Source organism: Talpa europaea, assembly GCF_964194135.1.
Source record: "Talpa europaea genome assembly, chromosome: 9".
Classification (NCBI taxonomy): domain Eukaryota; kingdom Metazoa; phylum Chordata; class Mammalia; order Eulipotyphla; family Talpidae; genus Talpa; species Talpa europaea.
In genome coordinates, this window is record NC_140076.1 from 332,688 (window position 1) to 350,886 (window position 18,199).

The 18,199-nt window shown below is 71.9% G+C and overlaps 2 protein-coding genes across 3 annotated transcripts; both read left to right on the forward strand.

Annotated features, from left to right (window-relative positions):
• Positions 1-2,018: 2,018 nt before the first annotated feature.
• On the forward strand, positions 2,019-5,689 carry VWA1 (von Willebrand factor A domain containing 1). Its single transcript, XM_084242706.1, has 3 exons — positions 2,019-2,824; positions 4,041-4,319; positions 4,408-5,689. Exons 1-3 carry the CDS (start codon positions 2,299-2,301, stop codon positions 4,752-4,754), a joined length of 1,152 nt encoding a protein of 383 aa, XP_084098832.1. The 5' UTR covers positions 2,019-2,298; the 3' UTR covers positions 4,755-5,689.
• A 2,051-nt stretch (positions 5,690-7,740) lies between these two features.
• Positions 7,741-17,702, forward strand: LOC311177344 (ATPase family AAA domain-containing protein 3; the record flags this gene model as incomplete). 2 transcript variants are annotated; one of them, XM_084243292.1, is made up of 16 exons in its annotated part: positions 7,741-7,942; positions 10,747-10,823; positions 10,968-11,069; positions 11,153-11,212; positions 11,322-11,391; positions 11,570-11,735; positions 11,818-11,887; positions 12,409-12,564; positions 12,782-12,838; positions 12,922-13,047; positions 13,121-13,245; positions 13,381-13,432; positions 13,596-13,666; positions 14,000-14,167; positions 14,674-14,782; positions 17,227-17,702. In XM_084243292.1, the coding sequence occupies 16 exons, from the start codon at positions 7,741-7,743 to the stop codon at positions 17,371-17,373; spliced, it is 1,758 nt and encodes a 585-aa protein (XP_084099418.1). In that variant the 3' UTR covers positions 17,374-17,702. The 2 variants fall into 2 exon arrangements, with proteins under 2 accessions (XP_084099418.1, XP_084099417.1); XM_084243291.1 differs by having other exon boundaries at positions 10,747-11,069.
• Between the last annotated feature and the right edge of the window lie 497 nt (positions 17,703-18,199).

The following is an 18,199-nucleotide window of genomic DNA, read 5'->3' on the forward strand; positions in this document are numbered from 1 at the left end:
GAGCCCGGCAGCTGGCTGAGGCCGGAGCTGGCAGGGGCCGGGGCAGCCCTGCCCTCCCTGCCCTGGGGCCTGATGGAGAGACTGGGGAGGCGGCTGCTTCCTCGAGGACTGAGTCAGCGCCAAGAAGACCTGCTCACTTTTTCCAGCAGGGGCGGAAACTCCCCCGTCAGCCTGGCAGCAGAGGTGTGCCGTGGGCAGGAGCTGGGGACCAGCTGGGCACGGCTGCTCCGCCTCAGCCCCCGCCAGTGGTGCTGTGAGACTCGGAGGAGCCTGGACGCACCTGCGCGGGGCGGGTGGCATGTTCCCCAGCCCCGGGCTCCCCAGCCCCGGGTGGCCCAGCGGCCACCTGCAGGTGCTGCCTGCCCCACGGGGTCCAGCTGGGGCCGCGGCCGGGCCGGCAGGGCCCCTCTGGCCGCACACCCTGGTCCCGGGGCCCAGGAGGAAGCACCAGGCCGCCTCTGGTCCCGGCAGAGGCCTGAGGTCTGTGGCAAGGCGCCAGCACCGACACTGCCAAGATTCCCGGCAGGGGGGCGGTGGGGACGCAGTCCTGGCTTGTTCCCGCCCCAGCAACTCGGCGCAGCCAGTTGAGCCTCTTCCTTTTTAGGCAGAGTCGGAGGCTCTCACCTGCCAGGAAGGGAGGAAGGAAAACCCTTGAGTCCCATCCGCAGGCTGCTATGCGCCCTCCTGGGGAGAGTGGGAAGGGAGGGACATCCTGCCAGAGACCCCCCAGCTTGCCCCGGGGCCCAGAGCTGAAGAGAGTGAGCGGAAGAGAGCGCTCCGGCGGTGACCCCCCCAGGAGGGCAGCCGAGGGAGGCGCCTTAGGCCCTGGGGTGCTTCTGCCCCCAAGGACATACCCTGGGGGCTGCGTGCCCAGGAGCACCCCTGCAGCCCAGCCCCTCCGCTGCCGCCTGCCCGGCTCGCAGGCCCCGGGCTCGCTGGACGGAAACAGCCAGGGGGCCGCGGGGGACCCTCCTCCTGGGCCCGGCCCTGCCCCGCGGCCTCCTTTTCCCCGGCTCAGGTGGGCGGGGCTGTGTCCCCCGAGCCGCTTCCCGAATGTCCAGCTCGGTCCCTCCCCGGCCCCGCTCCTTCCCTGCTTGGCCCGGGGCCGCGGGTCGGGTCAGTCCCAGCCCCCGACAGCCGACCCGCCCCAGCCCCGCGGCGAGGGGAGGCCGGGCCGGCCGGGCCTTGGTTCTCGGTGTCACCCCCGAGCCCTCGCAGCCCCGGGCTCGCTCCTCCGGGCCTGGCCAGGGCCTCCCGGCCGGGGGTCGCGGGCGGCGCGCGCGGAGGGGCTACCGAGGGCCGCGGGGCGGGTCTCGCGCCGGCCCCCCGCGCGCGCACCTCTCCAGCCGGCGCTGCGCGCGCGCGGGGCGGGCCTGGGGGCGCGCGGGGCGGGGCGGGGCCGGGCCGGGGCGGGCCGGGCCGGGCCGGGGCGCGCCCTGCCCGCGGAGCCAGCGGCCGGCCGAGAGCGAGCGCCCGTCCCGTCGCGCGCGATGCTGCTGCCCTGCTCGGCGCTCGGCCTGGCCCTGAGCCTGCGGCTGGCGCTGGCGCTGGCGGAGCGCGGTGAGTGCGGGGCGCCCCGGCTCCTCCGGCCCCTCCACGCGCGCTGCCGGCGGGGAGGCTGCCGCGGCCGGGGCACCTGCCTGTGGCGGCCGCCCAGGTGCCCCAGGAGGCGGGCCCGGGCGCGGCGGCCGCGTCTCCGGGGGTCCAGACGGGACGGGGGGGCGGCCCCCACCTTGGGTTCCCTCTGCTTGGAATGGCCCTTAGCGAAGGGGGCGGCGGGGCCGGGGCCAGGACCGAGGGGCCCCAGTGGGGGGGCGCTTCACCCTGGTCCGGGGAGGAAGGGCTGGCGCAGCCCCCCGCTGGGCCTCAGGCTGCTGCACCCTGGTCCAGGGGGGCGGAGGATGGAGGCCAGGGGAGGGGTGACCCCACCTGTAAGTGGGGTCCCAGCCCCTGCCTGCCCTGCGCCGTGGGGGGCCAGTGCTCTGTCTCCCCATCCCTCACCTCCACCCGCACCCTTTGCCACCCATCTGCGCCCCTCCGGCTTCCTCCCCGGAGGCCGGGCCGGCCTGCAGCCTGGTTCCCTGGCAGCATGCCCGCAGGAGCGGCGCTGGATCAGGCCCCCCCCCCCCCGCCCCCAGGGGCTGAGCACACCCTCAGGCCGCTGCATGAGGCCCAGCGCCCACCCAGGGAAAGCTCAGGCCCAGGTCTGGCCTGGGCGTCCCTGTCGCGGGGTCGCCTCCCGAGGCTGAACCCTCCCTCTCCCCAGGGCCCCCGGCACCGGCCCCCCAGGGGGACCTGATGTTCCTGCTGGACAGCTCAGCCAGCGTGTCCCACTACGAGTTCTCCCGAGTCCGGGAGTTTGTTGGGGAGCTGGCGGCCCTGCTGCCCCTGGGCCCCGGGGCCCTCCGCGCCAGCCTGGTGCACGTGGGCAGCCAGCCGCACACCGAGTTCCCCTTCGGCCGGCACGGCTCGGGCCCCGCCGTCCAGGAGGCTGTCCGAGCTGCGGCCCAGCGCATGGGCGACACCAACACAGGCCTGGCGCTGGCCTACGCCAAGGAGCAGCTGTTTTCTGAGGCGGCGGGTGCCCGGCCGGGGGTGCCCAAGGTGCTGCTGTGGGTGACCGACGGCGGCTCCAGCGACCCCGTGGGGCCCCCCATGCAGGAGCTGAAGGACCTGGGCGTCACAGTCTTCATCGTCAGCACCGGCCGCGGCAACCTCCTGGAGCTGACGGCTGCCGCCTCAGCCCCCACCGAGAGCCACCTGCGCTTCGTGGATGTGGACGACCTGGCCCTCATCGCCCAGGAGCTGCGGGGCGCCGTCCTGGGTAGGTGGGCAGGGACCCGCCCCGCCCCGCCCCGCCCTGCCCCCGCCCTGATGGGCTGCACTGGCGGGCTGCGGTGGATGGACTAGGGGCCCTGGGTGCACCCTGGGGACCTCTTGGTCACAGGCCCACCCAGCGCTAGAGGCCCCGGGCAGTGGGGGGCTGGCATGGGCTGGGGGCTTCCTGGTGGGGTGTGGCTGGCTCCCCCCTCAGGTGTGGACGCCTGGAGAGGGACGCGCCAAGGTCCATGTAGGCCCCACGGGGCCAAGGCGGGCTGGGGCTTGTGCTGAGGTTGTGGGGCTCTCTGGACAGGAGGCATGGCCAGGGAGGGCCCCCACTGGGCAACCCCGGCCCTGATGTTCTCCCGGCCCCCCGCCCTGGGGGAGGGGCAGAGAGGCGGCCTGCAGCAGCCCCTGCGCCCGGCCTCCCCTGCCGCCTGTGGGCAGGTCCTGCACCTGCCTCGGGAGGGCTGGACGTGGGTGGGAGAGGCAGAGGGTCCTTCAGAGACTCTCCGCAGGGGACTGCTGGGCCCTGGTGGCCTCTGGGCCTTCCGTGGCTGAGCCCGGAGGGGAAGCAGAGGCTGCAGGGCAGGAGGGCGGCTCCTGGAGTCAGGAGGGTGTGGGGTGAGGGCCAGGCCCCCACAGGCACTGGGAGCCAGGCGGAGCTACCTGAGAAGACCCTTCTCGCTCACCCTCTGCGCGGTCCCCCAGTGGACACGCAGAGCTGGGGCCAGAAGCTCAGGAGTCACGCCTCTGGGGCCCACGCCGCGACTCCTGTCTGCTGGGCCGGGGTGCTGGGTGCTCACCGCCGGCTCAGCCCCTCAGCGCCCCCTGTCGGCAGGTCTTTACGCTGCGCCCTGGTCCCCTTTGGCCTCTGCTGTCCAGAGTTCAGCTGACCTCAGGTCCTGTGCTGGCTGCTCGGGCCGGGGACTGCTGGCCTCAGCCCTCACACGCCCTGGGCCTGCGCCTCTGAGGTGCCTTGTTCAGGCCATACTGGGCAGGTGGCCATACTGGGCAGGTGGCCGTGCAGTTATGGGGCTTGGACAGGCAGAGAAGCGGCTGCGGCTCGGGGTGGGGGCTGCGCCCCTGAGCTTTGGTGTCATTTAGCCCCTGGGGCTGGCGGGGGCACCTGGTTCCCCAGCTGGCTGCCAGGGGCTTCCTCCAGTTTGGGTTCTGGGGGACCCCGAGGCAGCTGGGCCTTGATCACGGCTCCCCGGCAGATGCGGTGCGGCCCCAGCAGCTGCGGGCCTCTGAGGTCACGTCCAGCACCTTTCGCCTGACCTGGCCACCCCTGCTAACCGCTGATGAGGGCTACTACGTGTTGGAGCTGGTGTCCAGGACAAAGCCGGGGGCCCGACGGCGCCAGCAGCTGCTGGGAAACGCCACGGGGTGGACCTGGGCCGGCCTGGAGCCCGACACGGACTACGAGGCCGCGCTGGTACCCGAGTCCAACGTGCGCCCTATCGGGCCGCAGCACCTGCGGGTGCGCACACTGCCAGGTGAGCTGGGCGCGGCAGGGGGGCAGAGCCTGGACAGGGCAGGGGCCGCCGAGGGTGCCCGCTCCGGCTCACGGGCGTTTCCCCGCAGAGGAGGCGCCGGACGACGCCGGGCCCCAGCGCATCGTCTTCTCCCACGTGCGGCCGCGCAGCCTCCGCGTGAGCTGGGCCCCGGCGCTGGGCCCCGGCGCAGCGCGCGGCTACCACGTGCAGTTTGGGCCACTGCCGGGGGGCGCGGTGCAGCGCGTGGAGGTGCCCGCGGGCCACAACAGCACCACGCTGCAGGGGCTGGAGCCCGGCACCGCCTACCTGGTGACCGTGACGGCGGCCTTCCGTTCCGGCCGCGAGCGCGCCATGTCCGCCAAGGCCTGCACGCCTGAAGGCCAGCGCACCCGTGCCCCGCTCGTGCCGCTGCCACCGAGGGGCCCAGGGCCCTGAGCCACGCGCCAAGGGCTCCCGCCTCCCGGACTCTGTGGGAGCAGCGCGGGTCCAGGAACCAGGGTTTCGCCCTGAGGGGCCCGCCCAGCCTTTGCCCTGCGGGGACTCCGCACGACTCGCCAGTCTTGTCCCCCAGGCCGGGGGGGCTCCTCGCCCAGCCTGCACCCTCCAGGGCAGAGCCCCCGACCCTGACTCCCCGGCTGGACCCTCCGCTCAGGCTCTGGCACCACTGCCTGCCGCCCCACCCAGGGCGCGAGGGTGGGATTTAGCGGGAAGATGGGCGGGGGTGCGGGCTCCAGACCTCCCCTGGGGGAGCCCCGGCTTCGCGTGGCCAGGGCAGCATCAGCTAGGCCCCCCAGACCATTCTAGGTGCCCGCCGGCCTCTGGGACCCGGGGTGTCGCTAGAAGATGGAGGGGGGAGGGCGGGGGTGGCTCTGGCCAGGTCCCAGAGGCTTCCTGAGCAGGACAGCGTCTGGAAAAGGGCAGGTAGGCGTGCTGGAGGCAGGATGTGTGGCCAGCAGCTGGGTGGTAGGCGGGCCTGTTCACTGGGATGTCCAGCTGGCCTGGGGCAGTGTTTGCCAAGGACAGTGGGCCCTTCCTGCTCAGGACCTCTGGGATGCAGACGTGTCTCTTAAGAGGAATGGGAGCGTGTCCCTCCAGAGCCTGGCACCCGGGCCGCGGGGCAACGGCCACTGCACCTGCTTGTCTGCAGCCAGCACACGCAGTGCCCTGCTTCTGGGTGGGTGGTCCAGCATGCTTCCCGGGGGCTCACCCCAGTAACTGGCAGCACCTCCTGGCACTGCTCACTCTCCTGGGCTGGTCACCAGACAGAACCCGAGGGCCAGCTGCCCCTTGAGCCCCCAGGCGCCAGCCTGATGCTTGCCTTGCCTCTCCCCACTAACACCCCAACTTCAAAATGCAGTAAACCGGATGTAAACCAGCCGGCACCTCCTTTTGCTTCCCTCCCAGTGAGGACAGTGTGGTGGGGCCATGGGCGCTGCGGCTGGAAGGGCCAGGACTCGGGCCACCCTGTGCCAGCGCCCAACTCCGGGCAGCGCCCTCTGCTGGCGATGCCATTCCTGGTTGCAGCCGCGTCTGACCACGCCTTGGGGGCAGAAAGTGGGGGACTCTGTTCTGGCCACTGCAGGTTGACAGAGTGGTCCCAGGAGCCCCTGAGAAAATGGTCAGTGTCCTTACTGGACTGGTGGGGTGGGGGTGGGTGGCGCTGGGGGAGGGAGAGCTTGCAACCTCCTGGACCCTGGCAGCATTACCTGCCCGAGCAGGCACCTGAGGCCTGCACTGCTCCTAGTTTGGGGTGTTTGGTGTCTGCCAGGGGCAGGCTATGCGTGGGCCCCGGGCTGGCCTGTGTGATGATGGCACTAAGGGCCAAGGAGCTCTGGCCGACCCCTAAGTGGGGTGGGGCGGGGCTCAGTGGGGTCAGGTCCCAGGTGCAATGGCCGTGCCTGGAGAGGCTGCACAGGCAGGGAGGGTGGCTGCTGGGAAGGCCTAGGCAGGCCGCGGAGCCTGGGCCACTGCGGACTCCAGCTTGTGCCCTGATGGGTGGTCAAGGGTGGCTGGGGCTGGAACCTCGCCTCCTGGGCAGACAGGAGAGCACCTCTGCTGGGAGGGGGCCTATTCCTGAGAATACAAGCTCAGGGGCAGCGGTGGTGCGTCTGCAGCAACTTTTTGTCTGGGATGAGAAAATTTCTGCAACTTCCATGGGCACAAGCATGTGCCACGGGAGACAGCACATCCACCCCTGGAGGCGAGGCTGGGCAGCAGGGGCACAGGAGGCCCGGCCCTGTGGTCTCAGTCCTTGGGCAGGCAGTGCCTAGCATCCAAGAGGCAGGTGGGCACTGCCTTTGCAGGGAAGGGGCTGGGGTCTCCCGAGTGGGAGCAGCCCCGTTCTCTGTCCCGCGAGGTCTTAGGCTGTCTCCTCGCCAGGCATGGGAACGCCACCTGCCCTCGTGCACTCGGGACAGGACGTCACCAGAGCACAGCCAAGCTCCGCAGGAAGGGCCCTGTGGCCGCCAGTTGTGGGGACAACCTTGGGAGAGCTGTGGGCAGCAGTGTCTGGCCGGGGCCCCGGACCACAGCGTCCCCGGCAGCAGGCCCGGCGCGTCCAGGGTACCGGTGGCAGCTCCTGGACCCACGGGGCGGCCGGGCCGGCTCCCAGGGGGGCTCCAGGCAGAGCAGCACCCGGCAGGGTGGGGGCCGGGCCAGCGGAGTCCGGTCAGCACCGCACCCCTGCAGGCCCGCGGGGCACCCACGCCGGCGCGGCCGGCCGTCCCGGACTCCGGAGTCTTCAGAGGGTGGCAGGGGCCCTCGCGCCGAGGGGCGGCGGGCGGGCGGCCGCGGGCGGGGCGCGGGGACAAGCCCCCAGGCAGGACGCGCCCAGCGCCTCGCCCTGGCGCCGCGTCCGGGGGGACGGACCCCTGGAACGCCGGGTTCCGCGAGGGGCCCGGCCCCACCCGGCAGGGTCCGGGGCCGCCGCGCAGCCGCCCGCGCAGCGCGCTCCGCCGGTCTGGGGCCGGGGTTCCGGGGCGCGCCGCGCCCCCCGCCCCTGGGGCGGCCGCTGGCGAGGCCTGCGCCCGCGCTCGGGGCGGACCTCGTGGGCCGGCCGCGCCCGGCCCGCACCCTCCCCCGCCGCCGCCACGTCCGGGCCCCCCAGAGCGCCCGCGGGAGGGGGACGGCCGCCCCCAGCGCCCGCGCGCGCCCCGCCCGCCAATCTTGTCCGCGGCCGCTTCCCGTACCTCGGGGCCCCGCCCCCGAAGCGCCCGCGCCGACGAAGCCGGTGACGTCACGGGCCCCCGCCAATCGCGGGGCGAGCGCGGCCGCGGCCCTGACGCGCTTCCGTCGCCCGGAGGAAGGGGTGTGCGGCGCGCCTGCGCAGTGGCCCTGACGCGGGCAGGCGGCGCGTGGAGGCTGCTCCGAGCCGCCGCTCCACGCTCGCTCGGTCCCGGCGGCGGCGGCGGCGCGCGGGGCCATGTCGTGGCTCTTCGGCATCAAGGGCCCCAAGGGCGAGGGCGCGGGGCCGCCGCTGCCCCTGCCGCCCGCGCAGCCCGGGGCCGAGGGCGGCGGGGAGCGCGGCGCGGGGGACCGGCCGGCGCCCAAGGACAAATGGAGCAACTTTGACCCGACGGGCCTGGAGCGCGCGGCCAAGGCGGCGCGCGAGCTGGAGCACTCGCGTGAGTGCGGGCGGGCGGGCCCTCCCGGCGCCGGGGTCCGCGGCTCTGGAGGGACCTGGCCGCAGCCTCGTGCGAGCTCGGGCCCCGCGGCCACGTGCGGCGGGCGCGGCGACGGCCGGGGCTGCGCTGTCCCTCCCGCCGCCCCCACGTGGAGCCTGGAGGGCGTGGCCGGGCCGATCCCTTGTGTGGCGTGACGAGCGGGGTCCGGGACGCGGCTACAGGCCGACTGCAGCAGGCTTGCTGCTGGGCAGCGTTAGCATGCAGGGGGCCCGGTCCTCAGGCGGCAGGTCGCCTCGCCCGGTGACCCTGCTGACCCCGAGGGAGTCAGGATCCGAGAGCAAAGGTTGGGGGGTGTCACGGGCCGGCTTCCCCTGCTCTCCCCAGCCCGTCACTCGCCTCGACCTTGGTGCAGTCACAGCGTTTACTGACAGAGGGGCGACAGCCTGGGGAAGACGCTCCTGAGGCCGCGCGTGGCTGGTTGTCTCACCCAGACCAGCGTCCAGTAGTCCAGGTCATCTTGTGCAAGGTGGCACTGTCCTGCACGACAACCTCCTGCTGCTGGTGCTCGGGGGAGCGCAGACCAGGGCACCGCCGACCTGTGCTCCTCAGCAATGTCTCTGCCAGACCAAGGTCTCTTTCTGAGTGGAGTCAAGTCCCCAGGCCTTCCCCAGCAGCCTTTGCTGTGCTCTCTGCCAGGGCACCCACCCACCTCCCACGGCCATTTTCCAACCAGCTGTCTTCAAGACTTGGCGCTGGTGCAAGCTGGAAATTAGTTGGTGCCAGGGGGAGCTCAGACCTGGTGCATTTTCAAAACCATCTCGGGGTTCAAAATTGAAACTCTGATAGCGTGCCTAGTCTGCCCTGCCTGATCTCATGCCGGAGCGGGGCAAGTATGCCCTGCTGTATCCGAATGGCACTGCCTGGTTCAGATCGGACCTTGTGTCTCCCAAAACCACTCTTTTCCCCCTGAAACCCAACCCCAGCTCTACCCGGGTCAGCCATCCAAGGTGGACCCCATGGTATGTCCCTGGCTGATGCCCGCCAGCCTGGGACCCTGCACCTTCAGAGGACCGGGAGCCACGTGGGGACTCTAGCAGGTCCATGGGCCACACCAGCCCTCCCTTTCCTCCCCGGTTCCCTTTCTGCCATCTAAACTCTGGCAGAGAGAACACAGTTGTCCACAATTGCTAAGCAGATTGTTGTGTTTCCAACAGGCCTGGAGGGGAGCGGGTCCGGGCCATCTTCCTGCTTAAGAAGGCACCATTTGCTCAATTCCGCACCTTCCTGGGGCTCCCTGGACTTGCTGGCCAAGGTCGCTGGACCTGACTGGCTCTCAGAGATGTTGAGCCTGGCCCAGGCCCAGGGCAGCCTGCGTGTGCAGTCTCAGCGGGAGCTCTCCACCCCAGGGTGTCGTGGGCCTGCGGGTTCCTGGATGATTAACCACCGGCTCCATGTGCCTGAGGGACTGGCAGAGTCCCCCTGACCTGTGCCTCCGAGTTGACCCCAGGTCTCCTGCACTGGTCACTCCAGAATTTCTGCCCAGATGTTGTCCACCTCGGTCCTCAGAGCCTTGATCTCTGCTCTCATGACCTGGCTGTGTCCCCAAGTGCCACCTCCTGCAGAGGGTGTGCAGCGTCTGCCCTTGGTGCCGACGCTGCCCGGCCTGGCTGCTGGCCAGGGGGAGGGGTGCTGTTCTGCTCCAACCCCCTCCCTACCTCAAACCTTTTCTTCCAAAGGGTCTCCTGTCCAGTGGTCCCTTGTTAGTGCTAGAGGCCTGGCGGGGGGCAGACTGTGTCCCAAGGTTGGGGCTCTGCTCAGGTAGGCGGGGAGAGGGTGGGCTCGCAAGGGTGCCCTTGTGCCAGCAGGCAGTGGGTGGGCCTGTGCCGACCTCTTTCCCGTCCGCTGCTCTGGTGAGGGCCAAGGCGGGAGCCATGTGCTCTCTGCCCCCTTGACTTGTCCGCTGTGGGGTCTTGGTCTCAACCCTGGCTCTGTGGCTTCCGAAGCCCGCCGGTGGCCTGGGGCCTTGGCGGCGCTCCCTCAGGCGGGTCTCTTGTGACTGGGCAGTGGCTACCAGACGTCCAGGGAAAGCCCCGCCGTGGGACCGCAGGACCAGGCTTGGCCCATGCTGCCGGCTCCGGAGGGCCTTCCCGTTGCAGGTCCTCTGCAAAGGGGCCCCTGCCAGCCGCCGCCACTCTCCCAAGCCCAGGGTGTGCTGGCTTCACCCCAAAGGGGACATCCCCAGACCGGGGCCAGGCGGTAGTCACCATGTCTGCTGAACTGGGGAGGCAGGTGGGGCCTGTTGCTCCGGAGCCTATAGTTGACCCCAAAGTTTTCAGAAAGCGGGGTGCACTGGGGAGGGGGGCTGGGCTGGGCGCCTTGCATCCCTCTGGAGGAGCCCCATGAGGGGCAGGCAGGTGGCCACAGGGGATCTTGAGAGTCAGTTTCTGCCCAGAAGCCCCAGGCGTGGCAAGCGTGAGCCCCCGAGGTGGTCCGTGCCGGGCGCAGCCTGGAGCTGGCCTGCCCCTGGCCGAGCGCCCCTCACCACGCTGCCTCCGTGCGAGGGGCGAGGTCACCAGGGACGCAGCGGCCTGTGGGCTGGCTCTCCGCTGCAAATGACGTCCTCGCTGCCCTCCTCATCCGCCTAACGGCGGGGGCGGTGTTTCTGGTGGAGTCCCCGGAAGGTGACGGTTCCCTGGGGACAGACCTCACTGCCAAGCATTCTGCGGGGGACAGGAGACAAGAACGGTTGCTGGGACCTCGGGGGGAGGGCCCCGGCGGGTCCTCAGGCCGCCGTGTCCCCACAGGGCACGCCAAGGAGGCGCTGAGCCTAGCGCAGATGCAGGAGCAGACGCTGCAGCTGGAGCAGCAGTCCAAGCTCAAGGTGAGCCGCGAGCGAGGCACGTGCGGGGTCACCTGGGTGCCCAGGTGCGGCCTCCGCCCTTGGCCAGCGGGGAGGGGGTCAAGGTGGCAGGGGCGTGGAGGCGCCTCAGGTCCCCTCGAGGCCACAGCAGCCGTGTGTGGGCAGGAGTACGAGGCCGCTGTGGAGCAGCTGAAGAGCGAGCAGATCCGCGTGCAGGCGGAGGAGCGGAGGAAGACGCTGAGCGAGGAGACGCGGCAGCACCAGGCTGTGAGCGCGGCGGGGGCGGGGGCGGGGCCCGGCGGGCGGGGGCGGCGCGGGCGGCCGGTGGCTCACGGGCTCCCACTCCCCAGAGGGCCCAGTACCAGGACAAGCTGGCCCGGCAGCGCTACGAGGACCAGCTGAGGCAGCAGGTGAGCGGCGGCGGCGGGCGGGGCGGCGGGCTGTGCGTGGCGGAGGCGCCGCACTCGCGACAGCCGTCCCCTGTCCCCAGCGGTGAGGTCGCCTGTCCTGTGCCCCCAGCAACTCACCACCGAGGAGAGCCTGCGGAAGCAGGAGGAGTCGGTGCAGCGGCAGGAGGCCCTGCGGCGAGGTGCGCGCCGCTCCACTCCCCGCCTTCCCCTGGCTGCCGGGGGTCGGGTGGCGGGTCGGGGGTCGGGTGGCGGGTCGGGGGCTTCTGGAGTGGAGGTGGGGGCCCGGGCTGGGGGGGACGCCGGCCCGCGGTGGGCAGAGCCGGCGGGCGGGCCAGGGCTGAGCCGCCCCTCCCGCAGCCACGGTGGAGCGGGAGCTGGAGCTGCGGCACAAGAACGAGATGCTGCGGGTGGAGGCCGAGGCCCGCGCGCGCGCCAAGGCCGACCGCGAGAACGCCGACATCATCCGGGAACAGATCCGCCTGCGCGCCGCCGAGCACCGCCAGACCATCCTGGAATCCATCAGGTGGGCCCCGCGGCCCTGAGGGCGGCACCTGCCCGCCGCGTGCTCGGCCCTCCCGCCTGCTCAGCTGCCGCTCTCCCCGCAGGACGGCCGGCACCCTGTTTGGGGAAGGATTCCGCGCCTTCGTGACGGACTGGGACAGAGTGACAGCCACGGTACCCGGCTGGCCCGGGCTGGCCCCCCTCCCCGCCGGCCGGGCTTCCTGCCTCGCGTCCGCCGCCTCCCGCCTCTGTCCTCCAGGAAGCGTGGGCGCGGCCTCCGTGCCCGGCGGCCTTGGGGAGTCCCAGGAGGCCTGGAGATGCACCCGGGGCTGCGTCCTGGCTCTGGGCCCCGGGCTGTGGCCGCCGGGGGTCACGGGGCAAAGGTGCCTCGGCTGCAGCCCCCCGGGCCCTCTGTCGCCGCGCTGGCTCCTGGTTGGAAACCCCGCTCGGCCTGAGTCCCCCCTGTGGCGGGCGAGCCTTTGGTTTTGTAGGGAGAGCTCGGTTCCGTCCTCAGGAGTTGGCGCAGTTTCTAGAGGCTTCTGCGTCTCTGGGTCTCGCGCTCCACGACAGCTCCCTGTCCCCGCCGGGTCTCCGGGACTTGCCCCCTTTGGTGGCTCTCTGACGTCGGCCAAGCAGGGGGTGAGGGGGTGGCCAGGCCCCGGGGCGGGCGTCACCTGCGCCCTCTGCCCCTACAGGTGGCCGGGCTGACTCTGCTGGCCGTCGGGGTCTATTCCGCCAAGAATGCCACATCTGTCGCGGGGCGCTACCTGGAGGCCCGGCTGGGGAAGCCCTCCCTGGTGAGGGAGACCTCGCGGATCACGCTGCTGGAGGCTCTGCGGCACCCGGTGCAGGTAGCGCGGCCCGAGCCCAGGGGGGTGCCCTGCACGCCCTGCCAGTCCCTACCCCACACACGGGCGCTGCTCGTGCTTCCTGGACCCTCCCCTAGGGCCTGCCGCGTGGGCCTGTGGCCTCTGGCGGCCTGTGCCTGGGCTGGCGCCCTGCTGCCCCCACCTGCTGCTGTCTGCCGAGGCAAGTTACTCCGGCCAACGGCCACGATCCCGCCCGCAGGTCAGCAGACGGCTGCTCAGCAAGCCCCAGGACGCGCTGGAGGGCGTTGTGCTCAGTGTAAGTGCGCGGGCGGGCATGTGCTCAGCGGGCAGGCGGCGGCGCCATCCAGGCAGCCCTGACGGTGCTGGCCCTGCCCGCAGCCCAGCCTGGAGGCCCGAGTGCGGGACATCGTGATCGCCACGCGCAACACCCGCCGGAACCGCAGCCTGTACAGGAACATCCTGATGTATGGGCCGCCGGGCACCGGCAAGACGCTGTTCGCCAAGGTGTGGCCCGGTGGGGGCGGGAGGGGCGCGGGGTGGGGGGAGCACGGCCACAGCCCCTCGCCCTCCCACGCAGAAACTGGCACTGCACTCGGGCATGGACTATGCCATCATGACGGGCGGGGACGTGGCCCCCATGGGGCGGGACGGTGTGACCGCCATGCACAAGCTCTTCGACTGGGCCAGCACCAGCCGGCGGGGGTGAGCGTTGGGGCGGCCGGCGCGCTCCCCGGGGAGGGCCCCTCGCTGCCCCCCATCTGCTGCGGGAGCCCTGTGCCCGGTATGCCCATGGAGGCCACCCGGGCCAGGGCCAGTCCTGACTGCGCGTCCCCGCAGCCTGCTGCTCTTCGTGGACGAGGCCGATGCCTTTCTCCGGAAGCGCGCCACGGTGAGTGCCCCCGCCCAGCGGGCCGCCCTGGGGAGCCCTTGCGGCTGTGGCCGCCGAGCACGGATGGCAGGCGGTGCTCCCGGCGGGGGTTGCACGGGGCTCCGTTTTAGCTCGGGGAGGTGCGCCCTGCCGCACCCCGCCCGCCTGACCCAGCTCTGTGCAGGAGAAAATCAGCGAGGACCTCCGGGCCACCCTGAATGCCTTCCTGCACCGGACCGGCCAACACAGCAGCAAGTGGGTGTCTGCGCCCGGGTCCAGCCCTTGCACACGCTTGGAGCCTCCGGCGCCCCGCCCCTCACCTGCTGCTCCAGCCGGCTTCCCCTCCCCCACCGGGCCTGAGGCCTCCGGGTCTGAGGCCCAGCTGGGTCCCCTGGCCTGGCTCTCAGCGCGGGGAGACCCCCGGCCCGCCCCACCTCTGGCACCCGCGGACCTAAATGCTGCCAGCAGGGCCGGGGCGTAGGGGCTGCTGTGGGGTCCACGGGCCGCACCCACCACCGGGGTGAGCCGCCTGCCGGGGCTGTGCCGAAATGGCGGCAGGGCCGGGCCTGAGCTCCTTCCTCCACGCAGGTTCATGCTCGTCCTGGCCAGCAACCAGCCCGAGCAGTTTGACTGGGCCATCAACGACCGCATCGACGAGATGGTGCGCTTCGCCCTGCCGCGGCACGAGGAGCGGGAGCGCCTGGTGAGGATGTACTTCGATAAGCACGTCCTCAAGCCGGCCACGGAGGGCGCAGGGTGAGCGTCGGGCTCCCGCCCCTGCAGCCGCCCGCTCAGTGCCCTGCATGAGGGTGGGTGTCCGGGGCTGTGGCGCCGGCGGGTCCGCGCAGGCCGGCTGCCGGGCTCCCACCCGAGCCCCCCTCGGCCTCCCGCCCCGCCGAGCCCGGGCCGCCTGGTCTCGCTCCGCCGCAGCCCGGCCTACTTCCCCCGTCCCTGGGGATGCCTCGCTGCACTGACCCCAATCCCTCTCCATGCTGAGCAAGCGCGTCACCCGTCACCTCCTCCCTGTGTCCCCCCGCCTGACCCCTCCTCCGTGCCCTGTGGACGTGGCAGCCAGGCCTGCGCCTGGTCCCCCGGCCTGGCTGGCAGTGGTTGGGTGGGTCCTCCCGGGCCGGCGGGCCTGTCCCACGTGTTGGGGGCCTCCAGGCGCGTCCCTCCCTTTCCCACGGCCAGTGGGTCTCCAAGAGGGGGGCTGGCAGGGTAGCGGGGGCACCAGGCTTGGCCTCACAGGGGCCCCCTTGCAGGCGCTTGAAGCTCGCCCAGTTTGACTATGGGCAGAAGTGCTCCGAGGTGGCGCGGCTGACGGAGGGCATGTCCGGCCGGGAGCTGTCCCAGTTGGCTGTGGCGTGGCAGGTGAGTGGGACTGCGCCCCGGGGACGCTGCCCTGGGCCTGGCCCAGCTGCCCCGCAGAGCAGGGAGTTCTGGGCTGCAGCTCACCTCTGTGGGCACCCCCAGCCGCAGGCCTGGGGCCGCGGGAACCGGTCTCTCCCTCCTGGCTGGCAACCCCTGCCGAACGAGCCTGCCCTTGGTGCTCTCTGCGCGCGGCTGGCCCTGACTGCGGGGCTCTGGGCACCTCCTGGAAGGCGCTGTCCTGCTGGCTGCCTGAAGGATGGGCCCCTGGGGCGGCGGAGGGGCCTCTGGGCTAGGCAGCGTCCCCTGACGCCTGGTTCACACAGCGGACATGCTGGCTCGGCCGTGACGAGGCCCAGGCGCACCGGGATGCCTTTGCCAGCACAGGCTGGGCGTGCCTGGTGCCCAGCAGCCCCCATGGCCAGCTGGGTATCCTCTCTGCCACTCTCTGGTCCAGGCCTCCCAGGGAAGGGGCTGTGGGCCCCCCTACGGGGTGTGGACGCAGCTCTGGATGCCAGCTGGGGTCTGGCGAGCCCCTGCCTGCCTTCACCCTCCTCACGCGTCCCGGAGGCTGGTGGCCCCGGTCGCTGGGATGACACTGGCCCTGCGGGGTCTGCCCCGTCCTCTGCCGCCATCATCCGGCCCCCTCCTTTAGGGGCCCGTCTCCACACATAGCTGGAGGGACCAGGGCCCCATGAGGCATGTGGGCTGACCACGCTCCTCCCCGACACGGCCTGGGGGTGCTTCTGCCGAGACCCGCTGTGCTGGTGCCGGCCACGAGCCTGGTGGACAGCGGGACGGGTCCCTGATGGTGGGCGCCGGGGCCCACGCTGCCTCCCTGGGGTCTGGTCCTCAGCTTGTACCTGCTCCCGGCCCGGCCGGCCTGACCCAGGTGTTCCTCCCTGCGCACCCCCACCTCCGGCCGGCCCCCTGCTAGCCTGGGTCTGGCCTGGGCGCGAGCTCCCCGCTCCCCTGGTGCAGCTGTGGCAGGGCTGGTGTTGGTTGGGCCTGAGTCCGGGAGCCACGCTTAGCGTCTCCACGCTGCCACGTCCTCACCCCGCCCGGGTCTGTCTCCATGGAACGCGCCCCCACGCTCACGTTCTCCTCGCGGCCAAGGCCTTTTGCGGTGAGGCCTCCACGACTGACTTGTCCACGCGGCCTGGCGGCCTCAAGGCCTGTCTGTCTCGTGCCTGGCCGGCTCCTCCCGGGAGGCGAGCCGCTGCGCTCCTGGGGGCGGGTCTCCCAGCGGCCCTCCGGGCCTGGGGGGCGTGCCATGCGCGTCCAGCTTCGTGAGGGTGGTCGTGTCCACGGAGACTCTGCCGTTTCCCTCATCTCCCCGCAGCGAGGCCCACGGGAGCACCTCGTGGTGGGGACACGCCCTCGCGCGCGCCGGCCGGTGTGCGGAGCGGGGCGGGTCCCCTCGGCTCCTCTGTCCGCTTCTCAGCGAAGCCGGTTTCCAAACTTCAGTCCCAGGAGCCCCCGTGTGTCTCCTGTGTGGTGTCTCAGCGGGCGCCAGCCCCGCCCTGCGCCATGGGGGCTGCCCCAGAGACGGGCCGTGCCCCGGCTTTGACGCGCTCCGGTGGGTCCGTGTGTGCTTCCCTTTCGGTGCCTGCGGCGAGGCCCGCGCGGAGGTGTCGCGTCCACCTGGACTCGCGCACGAGCAGGACGGCGTCCGGCACCGCCGGGGGGAGAGGCCGTCCTTTCCCCAGTGGGCGGTCTGGGCACCTTGTCGGAAGCCCTCTGACCCTCTCGCGAGGGCATTGCCGGGCGCTTCTGTGCCAGCCTGTCTGCCGGCGCCGCGCGGCTTTGGTTACTGCACCTTGGGGGTGGGTTTTACAGTCGGGAGGCGCGAGAGCTGCAGTTCTGTCCCTTCCGAGGGGAGTTGGGCGGGCTGGGGCCATCGCAGAGGCCGTGCGAATTTCAAGGTTCATTTCTGTGTTTCCGCGAGAAGCATCGTGGGCGCGTGGGCGGATCCCGCTGAACCTGCGGGGCCGGCACTGCCGTCGCGGCAGCCCGCGGGCTTCCGAGCGCACCTGTGTCTCCCGGTTCTCTCGTCTGTTTTCTCCAGAGACGCGCTGTGGTTTCCCGGGGCCAGGTGTTTTATCTGCTCAGTAATTCTTCCCTATTTTATTCCTTTCGAGATGACGCTGAGCGGAATTTCTTCCCACTCGAGGTGACGTGGGTGGAAGTGCACAGTTTTCACCCCCAGCAGTTTATTCCCGTGCAGCTGTGTTGCCACCGCGGGCGGGGCGTCCACCTGTGAGGACACCTGTGCGCACAGGCGCTTCCGGGCCCCTCCTGTGGGCGGGCCCCGCCCTGTCCCCAGGAGGCCTTCGAGCGTGGAAGGCGTCTTCCCCGGAGATGGGTTCATGGGGGGCCGGTGGCCTGGTGGTTGGGGCTTGGCGAGCCCGAGGCCGGGCACCCCTCAGTGCTCTGTCTCTGCCCAGGCCATGGCCTACGCCTCTGAGGATGGGGTCCTCACCGAGGCCATGATGGACGCCCGGGTCCAGGATGCAGTGCAGCAGCACCGGCAGAAGATGCAGTGGCTGAAGGCTGACGGCGGCGGGCCTGAGGGCGGCCCGTGCCCGGCCTGAGCACGGCTGAGCAGACTTGGCCCCGACACCGGGCCAGGCGCGTCACCACGGAGCCCCGAGGCGCCTGGTCGCTGGCGGGTGGTGGGCTCTGCAGTCCCACCCGGTGCACAGCTGGGGCGGCACCGGTCCCCAGGCCCCGGGAGGTGCCCACACTGGCCAGGTGCCCGCTGAGCCCCCACGGCTGACTGACCTGCCGTCGGGCGGCCTGGCCGCGGGTGGACCAGCAAGGCCGCGCCTGACCTTGCGCAGTTCCACCCCAGAGCGGGTGAGGGGGGCTCTGTGCTGGCCAGGGCCCCAATTTGCCTGGGGGGGCATTTCTGAAGCCTGAGACCCACTGGCCAGCGGGGGGGGGGCACCCAGAGGAGCCCCGGCTCCCCCATGACTGGAGGTGGGGCCTTTTTATGCAGAACCTAATAAAATCTGATGTGATGACTCAGTCTCTGTATCTGCTCTGTCGCGCCAGGCTGAGGCCTGAGGGGCACCGGGTCAGAGGTGAAAAGAGAGGCTGAGGCTGGAGCTTTCTGGAGAATTTACTGACCAGCAGGAGTGGGGGTCACAGTGAGGCGCCCGACCCGGATGCCCTGGGCAGGTGGCCGCCCTCGCCGCGGCAGGGCTCAGGGCCTTATTGCTGCTGGGCCGGGCTGCCCCGGCCCCCGCCCTGCGCCCCCCGGGGCCGCCGCCCCGCGCCCCATGCACCTGCAGCGCGCGGCAGGGCGGCGGCCCGCGGCCCCCCATCGCCCCTCGGCCGCCGGCCCTGCCACCGGGCGAGACGCCCGCGCGGGGGACGACGGCGCCCCGGCCCCCCACCCCCGACCCCTTATAAAAA

Excerpts from the sequence above, each read along its gene's own strand:
- VWA1 (XM_084242706.1), top strand. The coding sequence starts at position 2,299 with ATGTTCCTGCTGGACAGCTCAGCCAGCGTGTCCCACTACGAGTTCTCC. Across the intron at positions 2,825-4,040 it reads GCTGCGGGGCGCCGTCCTGG|ATGCGGTGCGGCCCCAGCAG; the intron begins GTAGGTGGGCAG and ends GCTCCCCGGCAG. Across the intron at positions 4,320-4,407 it reads GCGGGTGCGCACACTGCCAG|AGGAGGCGCCGGACGACGCC; the intron begins GTGAGCTGGGCG and ends GTTTCCCCGCAG.